Source organism: Trematomus bernacchii, unplaced genomic scaffold (assembly GCF_902827165.1).
Source record: "Trematomus bernacchii unplaced genomic scaffold, fTreBer1.1, whole genome shotgun sequence".
Classification (NCBI taxonomy): domain Eukaryota; kingdom Metazoa; phylum Chordata; class Actinopteri; order Perciformes; family Nototheniidae; genus Trematomus; species Trematomus bernacchii.
The window spans coordinates 7,648,482-7,657,365 of NW_022988043.1; the positions used below are offsets into that span (position 1 = coordinate 7,648,482).

General features: G+C 37.9%; 1 protein-coding gene across 2 annotated transcripts; it reads right to left on the minus strand.

The window, feature by feature from the left end:
- Positions 1–1,175: 1,175 nt before the first annotated feature.
- On the minus strand, positions 1,176–8,396 carry mier3b (mesoderm induction early response 1, family member 3 b). 2 transcript variants are annotated; one of them, XM_034118167.1, is made up of 13 exons: positions 8,313–8,396; positions 7,458–7,482; positions 7,065–7,210; positions 6,552–6,674; positions 6,286–6,409; positions 5,228–5,301; positions 5,031–5,103; positions 4,763–4,911; positions 4,474–4,555; positions 3,716–3,810; positions 3,485–3,612; positions 3,224–3,375; positions 1,176–2,730 (listed from the first exon to the last, which is right to left on the minus strand). In XM_034118167.1, the coding sequence occupies exons 1-13, from the start codon at positions 8,319–8,321 to the stop codon at positions 2,291–2,293; spliced, it is 1,620 nt and encodes a 539-aa protein (XP_033974058.1). In that variant the 5' UTR covers positions 8,322–8,396; the 3' UTR covers positions 1,176–2,290. The 2 variants fall into 2 exon arrangements, with proteins under 2 accessions (XP_033974058.1, XP_033974059.1); XM_034118168.1 differs by having other exon boundaries at positions 8,330–8,353.
- Positions 8,397–8,884: the final 488 nt, after the last annotated feature.

Below are 8,884 nucleotides of genomic sequence, written 5' to 3' on the forward strand. Positions count from 1 at the left end.
TCTGTTTGAAAACCACAACTGCTATAATTGTTTTCCTTTTTAAATCTTCAAAACACAATACAAAATATAAAATAAATGTGTTAAGTGCTTTCTTGCACACACAAGTCTCAAGCCAGAGATATCAATAAAATATCACATTTGAGAGTTCACAGGGTGTTGAAAAACCTACTTCTACTACGTAATGGCCTTTACATTCTGACAGTTTTTCTGAGTCTTTGTACAAACCACAGGTGAAATAAATATCACTGCACTGCTAAAGCTAGAAGAGCTTGGAGGACCTACTGCATTATGCACATTGCATTAAAAGAGAAACTAGCTCTCCACATACTTTGAGCAGCGACCATCCCTTTACCAAAAAGACAAACATAGACGACATGTTGAAAAAAAAGGAGGAAAATTTGATGTAAAGAGAGATGACCGCCTTTTACACATGGCTGAATGTTTTGAAGGCAAAATTGAAACATTGAATAATATCAATACGTGTCCAGGTAAAGCCGTTTCAGTGGTACACTTGAGAACAGACACAGCTGGCATGCGTGGGTTCAGCTGAGTCCTGGGGTCCTGACTCTCCAAGGAGAAACTAATTCATACACCAAGTCAACTGGTAAAATGCAAAACCCATAATATCTGTACATATCTACAAATTATTGCCTTTTGACAAGGAATCAAATTAAAACCTTTGTATCAACATAGATTCACAAGTTTAAGAGGTCAGTTCATAGACTTTTAAAGGCTATTTGCTAATTATTTACATGAAACACAGATGTGAATATCTCCTCTGATGCTGGGCTTAAAAATTAATTAATCAAACGTAATGGTTTAGAAGCATGAATTCTGTCTGTACACACATTATGGTGGAGAACAAGATCTATGGACATGACAAACATGATGTACCCCTGAAATAAACTAATTATTCATAGCACAATGCATAGATAAATTAAGTAAACACTACTACTGCATCCAATCAACCGACAATGACCTGCTAAACATTTTACAATTCACAATTATGGACTTCAGTCAAGAGACAACAGCTCCATTTCTGCTACTAAACTCCAAGAAACTGTCGGCTAGATTATACAAGGCATTCTCTAGGCCGTACAGGTTAGGCAGAGGTTAAATACAAAACTGAGTGGCTTTAAATAAAATAAAAAGATAATACTGCTAGCAGGTTTACCCACGCTTGCTCAGTGGTCTGAAATGGCATTACTTGATTTAGGAGCAGATCTAACATGTTTTTCTGCAACTAAAACATGTACAGTTGCCTAAGAATAGCTAGCATGAATTAAAGGATTAACAAAATCTCACAAAAAAGTTAAAGTATATGGTAATAAATACACACATTACAGTGCCTGATGATATCCACCTTTAAATGATATTAACTAATATCTTTGCATTGCAATCATGGTTTAATTGATTGAATGTTACACTCCTACGAAGAAGCAGGATTACAAAAATAACTTGATATCCAACTGCAGAACAAGGTGCCAATATGTTCCTCTGCACAGGAATTCTCCATCAGCTTGGAATTGGAAATGAATAAAGGTCTAAGGATTAGGTTTCACTAAATGGAAATATACATATTGTTTAAAACTTTTGCAAACATGCACATGTTCCAGTTTGGCCACTTTAAACAGTTTCAAAGTAAACAAGCAGACCAACTGCAGACAGGCTTCCACAGGAGAAAAGAAAAACAAACAAACATTCTGGGAGGCCTGAGCAGCTGATGCCACCACCGTCCTGCTCTCAAGCCAATCTCCATGCTAGTGTTGCTCTTCATACAATATCTAGCCAGGTTTATATGGGGGCAAATACAACCATTTGCACCAGCCTGGTTACCTAAATGTACCTGTAAACCAAACACACACAAAAAAGTACCACTTCAAACAGCAAAGACAAGCAACTAAATACTGAGCCGTTTTTGGCAGCTGTAAAGAATGGCAGGATAACATACTGTAGCTCTGAAGATGTGAGGAAGGAAGAATCACAGCTCTCCTACTGCAGCCTCTGGGCCCCACTGTACATGGACGTTACATCTCAAGACCGCAAAAACAGAATAAAATAAATGGCTATATAAACTCTTGAGAGAAATCAAGATTTTAGTTCTATATGATAAGACATCACTGATGTCATATTACACAAAAAATGAAAACAAAAAGTATATTCATATACATATATATATAGATATATAGATATATATAATAAAATTTAAACAAATCAGATCCCCCAGTGAGGTCAGTCTTATGTACAAGCGGGATAAGGGGTTTCAAAAGGGAAGAACAAGGGATGAAGATCACTCTGACTGAAGTGCTGCGCTGTGCTGTGTGTGGTGCCGTGCGTGTGCTCCCAGAAAGCCGTTGGGCTCGCCGCTCCCAGCCAAGCTCCCAAAGTCTGTGACGGACACTGCCATTTTCGCGCCGGTGATTCGATGGTGGTGCGTCGTTGTCCGCCGCGTCTCGAAGTCCACCCCAAGGTTACCCACAGACACGTCATTGATAAAGGAGTCAGGCAGGGCCATCTTGAGTCTCTTGGAGGGCCGCTCGCAGTCCGAGTGGTAGAAGCCGGCGTCCAGCATGTTGAGGCAGTCTGGGTCTGCACCGTTGGAAGGGAACCCGAGGGATTCGCCGTGGTTGAGGGACCCTCGATGGAGACTCTCCAGTGGAGGGAAGCTGTAGGAGTCCATGCAGCCCACCTCCGCTGGGTTACACACTGTGGCTACAGTGTTGCTCAACGCTGCAAAGAGACAGGACACTCAGTTACCATCAACAACTGGAAGCAGTAAGCGACTCCAGTCATACAACTTTTTGTTTAAAAGTATAGTATGAAGAATGTCATAGCATCATTTTCCTGCTTTATATTGTATTTTCCTGCTTTATATATAGTGTCTAAAGCCCTTCAATAGTGTTTTATTGTCAGAGTTTATAGAATTTGTATCATCTTCTCGGTCTACTGTATATTTTCTACTTTTAATGGTGCTTTAATTCAATTTTGAGATGTTTAAATTCTATTATTGCTTATTTCTACTCTTTAAATGTCTACTTATGGGCAATGCCTTGTTTTGTTGTGTTGTTCTTTATGCTGTTGCAATGCAAACATTCCCCCAATTTGGGATCAATAAAGTACCCCTTATCTTATCTTATAGAATATGCCATAAAAATGTAATATTACAGTATACTAGGAGAAAAATCCAAGGGTGTAGTATGCTTCACTAAGTGCCAGGACTGACCTGTGAGGTCGCTGGCGGTGATGGAGTTGAGGAGGCTGAGCTGCTGGTCGGTGGTACTCTCCATCCTTCCTCCTCCGGCTCCTGAACACACCGAGGAGGAACTGTCCACGGCCAGACCCTCCGCCTCGTCCACCAGCCGGTCCATCAGGTCTCTGGAAACAGAGGGTCATGTAAACTGTACGTTCCTTCAGAGCTCATTGTATCACACGTGAGCATAAACATAAAGTAATGAAACACCAATGTACTCATTATGAAACTTACGTGACGCCGGGATAGCTGCTGTACTTTTTCTTCCCAAACCGATTCTGCTGCACAAAGAAGTCAAAGCGCTCCGACTTCTTCCACATGTAGTAAAACGCCACACATTCAGCTACGGTTCGTGTTGCGACCTGAGGGGGGAAAGACAGACATGAGAAACTTTCCCAGCTATGTACATGTACCTTTTCGCGCTTGTAGAAGGGAAATCACCTAATAACATGAAATAATACTCACTTTGTGTTTCTGTATAAGGTGAAAGTTCTTGTCATACATCTGTAGTGCGTGCTCAAAGTTTTTGCATTCCTCTTCTGACCATGGAGGTGATTTTTCTGAAATGAAACCAGACATTTGTTAAACCAATCCTTAGTTATTCAAAACATCCTGACAAAAAATGTAAAACACATGATACTAATAAAAAATCATTGCAATGAAAAGTACCTTCCCCTGTACATCGTTCAATTTAATGACAGACAACAGCCTTGTAATCCAAAATACATCTGTGAAACCCATCATTTTCTTTTTAGAGCAACAATGTCGAGGTATTGGATTGTTGTTGGACACAAAAGGTGGTCCTGGAACTTTTGCTTCTCCTTAAGTAAATTAGGGACACATAATAAGTACTCTCCCATTTGGGTTTACGGTTCTAAATAAACAGCACAACGGGTACAGACATGCACAACTATATGGATTTGTCAATACTGTGTGTTCCTCTGCAAGATGGGTTTTAATTGCTGCATCAAATGTATTGCCAGTGTAGCTCATTGCACGATAATCAGTCAGTTAATGCTTCCTTTTACTTTAGAACCAGTGCAAATGTGTTGGATATGAAAAAGGTGAGCAAAGAATAGCCAAGTCTGCAGGTGCTACTTTACAGATAATGAAAACGTTGGGAAACAAGATTCGCCAATAGTGGCAGTTTAACATAAATTCTTCTTTTCACGTGTCAGAAATATTCTTCTTGCATGCATTGGGACATCCTTCCCTGTGCTTACCTTTTGAGGACTTTACACGGCTGCAGTGTCTCTCTAGTGCTTCGCGAGTGTTGTAGTTGACCTTGACAAGCTCAAACAAAGCCTATGTGGAAAAAGCGGAGAGGTCAAGACTATATTATATTGCAAACATAAATAAGGTGTACCTTAAAAAACAAATATTTTTGAACAGCAGAATTCTTACAGTAGATTGTGAATGAAAGTCTAACACTGAAGTCACAAACATTCCTACTGCCATGCTCATCATTGTGTTACAACATGAAAGGATTGATAAATAAAAGACATGACTGACCTGCTCATTATCTCGAACATGCATCCATGGTTTGTCACATCCCATCTTTTCATCTGACGTCCGTGACAAAACGTCTGACAGGAAAGTCCTAACCTTGTTTTCTGCCAATATACCTGGCCTCCACAATAACTCGTCTTCATCCTCATAAACTGCGTATCAAAGTACATTACAGAAAGATTAGTTACCGTGTTCATATCATGTTGTCTTTTTGTATGTAGAGAAACATTGTGCAGGGACACATGGCTGAAAACAGAAGAGCAGCAGTCACCTTTCTCTCCATCTTTGTAGTGACAGAGGCCAGAAGGAACCTCTGCTTGGAACTGGGCTCCCACCATTATTTCCTATGATAAAAATACAACAAAAGACAATACAGAGCATGTTTAGCAAACCATTGTTTATTCAACTTAAGCATTAATGAATCTTTCAGTATTCCTCTCTTAATGTGTTCTAGAAAGTTGTATTTACCTTTCTGGAGTCCTCTGGACTTGGGCCATCTTCATCACACTCTGACTCTTTATCACCATCAAAGATTGCATTGGCTGTTGGAATAATAAACAACATATTAATACCGTGACATTTATGAATTGAAATGGCACCACATGTGTGCCAAGGATTTATGATTTACCACCCAAACGTTGAGTCCATTTTGGTACTATAATAATAATAATTTAAAGAAAATGTAATCTAACTTAACCAACTTCATCTTAATTGCTTGGTAAGCTCAAAGTATATATTATATGTAAATATATATACACATACTATTGTACCATTTACAAATATGTCCCAGTGCTGAAACAATTAGTCTATTAGGCAAATAGACGGAAAATTAATTGCATTTTTATAAAAAAATATTTATCGCACTCAAGCAGCTTAACCAAAAATGCTAAACTGCTGGGGTTTCAGCACTTTAATTGTGAATATTTCAAGGTATCAATTGTACATTTAACATATATATGGATTATTTGCCCAAACGTGAGAGATGGCTCTTTACCTTTTGTGTGTGCAGCTATTTTTTATTTAAAAGAAAAGGGTATTTAAAATTACAAATGTATTTAAATATGTTATTGTATTTGAGTAACTACATAACTGTAATTAACAATAAGTCAACTAACATCACTTAAGCAGCAACTATTTTAATAATTGATTAATGTTTGTAATTTTTCAAATAAAATACCACTGTAATTAGTTCAGCTTCTGAATTGTGAAGATTTGGTGCCTTTCTTTGTCTCATGTTAAAGTTAACAGAGAATCTCTAAGTATTGAAATAGGATCTGATACAAGAGAACCTATGACGTCACTGTGGGCTTCAGGAAACTGGAGTGAAACTCTATTCTGACATTTAAATGGCAAAAAGATAAGGGGAGTAATGAACTAAATGGTCTGAATTAATAAATTATGTATTTTTCATTAAATAGATAGTAGTTGTTTGAATGTCTTTTTTAGTTATTGCATGGCATTGGATGAAAAACTGTAATCCTGAAAAGCTACAGACAAGAAATAAATGTTCAGCACATGCCACTTACATCTGAGTGTTCTTGGGAAGAAATCGGTCGCCTCATGGGAGGTGACCGAGGGGGTCAAATCGTCAGCTGAGGACTGGGTCTCCTCCTCATAGTCCCCGGACAGCAGGTCTTTAGCTATTTCCTCCTAGAAAAAAATAATCATATCCATTGTATACTGGGGCAGACCAAGGGTAAACAACAGGATATTAAAAAATAAATTGAAGATGAATACATATTACATCTAATTATTTTTCAAAAACAATGAATTAACTACAGCAATTATGTACCTTATCTAGAGTCATGTCAGGCAGCTCATCAGTGAGGTCTCCAGACGAGCTGTCTATACTGGAGCCCGCAGAGGCCTCATAGCGATAGATAGCCAACAGTTCCTCCAAAGGCATGTTCCCCTCCTGGTGGAAACAAGAAAGGACAAGTTAGTACTTAATACTTTATTGTATTTATAACTATAAATTAAGTAAAGCATTATTGCATGTTCCCTATGTGATCAAAACTAAAACATTCCAAATGAAAAAGCTTCTGGTTTCCACTATATACTAGATCTATATTTGTGTTTGCTAAATCTGAAGCTACTTATTATACAACTTTTTCTTAACATCATTAAGGTCCCACAACCAAATGTAATTTTGTTACAATGTCTTCCCTTTTTTTCAGTAACAACAGTGTCATCATACATACATTTTTATATTGGCACACACATTTTACTATTTAAAAATCACAGAATCTGTTACATTTACATAGGTAAATCCTGTGTTAATACATTTGGTGAATTATTAGTTTACCTTTTCAAGATCTGCAATCTCTGAGCTGAAATTCCTCCCTCCCTCCTGAGACTCTTCCTCCTCCAGAGTCCTCTCGTCATCATACTCATGAACTAACATTTCTGCTGTTGGATCAAAGTCATGGTCCTCTGACGATAAAGAGCCAACTGAGTGAGAGGGAAAGAAAAAAAAATCATGAATGCTTCCCACATATACTCTGGTTTTATACTAAAGATGCATACTTAAACATACACATTCACATAGTTACTGTATTACAGTTAGCAAAGCATCATATCAATGTGAAAGCCATTTTCTTATTTTGTCAATGGGATGCAAAGTGGTGTCCTTAGAATATAGATACATTAACTTAAGTACATGTGTATACTGTTACTGTTATGGCAGAGGTGTTCTTACCTGGACTTGAACTCCCTAGGGAAGCCTGCAAATTAATAAAACCAGAATAAAAAATGAGTTGAGACACGAATCAACTATTATGCCACATATTAGACTGAGATATTCCATTAGGCAGATTATGAACATTGCATTTTATAGACTGTATTAGGACAACCGAAGAGAGTTAATAATAGGTCAGAAGAGCGGCATTTACCGCTAGCGTTACCTGAAATAGGTGGCTAATGAAATGTTAGCCGCGGTTGAACGCTAGACAATTGTGAGCAAAATATGCCTTTTTACTCTGAAATTGAAACAATTCGTTTCGTACGAGACAGCCGAGTTCAAAATAGAGAAACCTATTTAGAAGGACATGATGATTTACGCAGTGTCGGCTCCTGAAACAGTTAGCTAGCCAGCAAGCTAACCCCAAAGCTTACTGGTAACGTTATGCATCGAAAAATGTAAACACTAATTTCGTTTGCTCGGTCCGGCAATCGATATAGTTGGTAGGTCTTTACTATACATGTGCTGCTTATTTTGCCCAAATAGAAAAACTGTATTTCCATTCATAACAAACACGAAATAATCGTTTATTTCCTTTAACCAACAAGCTAACGTACATTTTACGTATCAATTTACACAACCGCTACACCAAAGCAGCTGAGCGAGGCGCAGCGGCCTTGTAGTGAAGGATCAGTCGAGACATTCAAGCATATTTAAGAGGAATTAAAATGAGCATTATGACACGAAACACGCTATAAAGAAGGCAAAAACTATTGTTTCTTCAATCGATAACATAGAAATGAAAAATACAGTACACAACATTTAAAAATATCGACTTAAGATCGATTGCTTCTCCCCTGTTTTCCCTCTTACCTCCGCCATATTGGTACCTTTAGCTGATGGGCTCGTTCTAGCGCAGTACCCGGATGAGAGCTCTGAACCAATCAGAGATCCAGGTGTCCGTTGTAGTCGTGACGCCATTCAGAGCAACCGCTGGTCAGACATTTATAAACGGTAACGTAAATCTAATGTATGGAAATATAAGAAACATAAATATAGAAATAAAATCGCAAATACCTTGACAACTTAAATCAATATCATGTCGTTGAGCCTGTAAAAACCTCACACGATGTCATTTACCAGAACATTCCGAAATTCCTAGAATGTTCTCTGAACATCCCAGCTGATTTCCTGCTCGCCTTACTGCTGTTTTACACATCTGGTAACACTTTATATTAAGGTACACAAATTAACCATCAACTAGTTGTTAATTAACATGCATATTAGCAGTATATTGGCTCTTTAGTAGTCATTATAAAACACTTATTAATGCCTTATTCTACATGACCATATTCTACAAGTAATAAGCCATTAGTTGAGAGTTTTTCCTCAATAACCCTCTTATTTATTGCAAGTAAGGAAGTTGTTGTACATGAGTTTTGGTC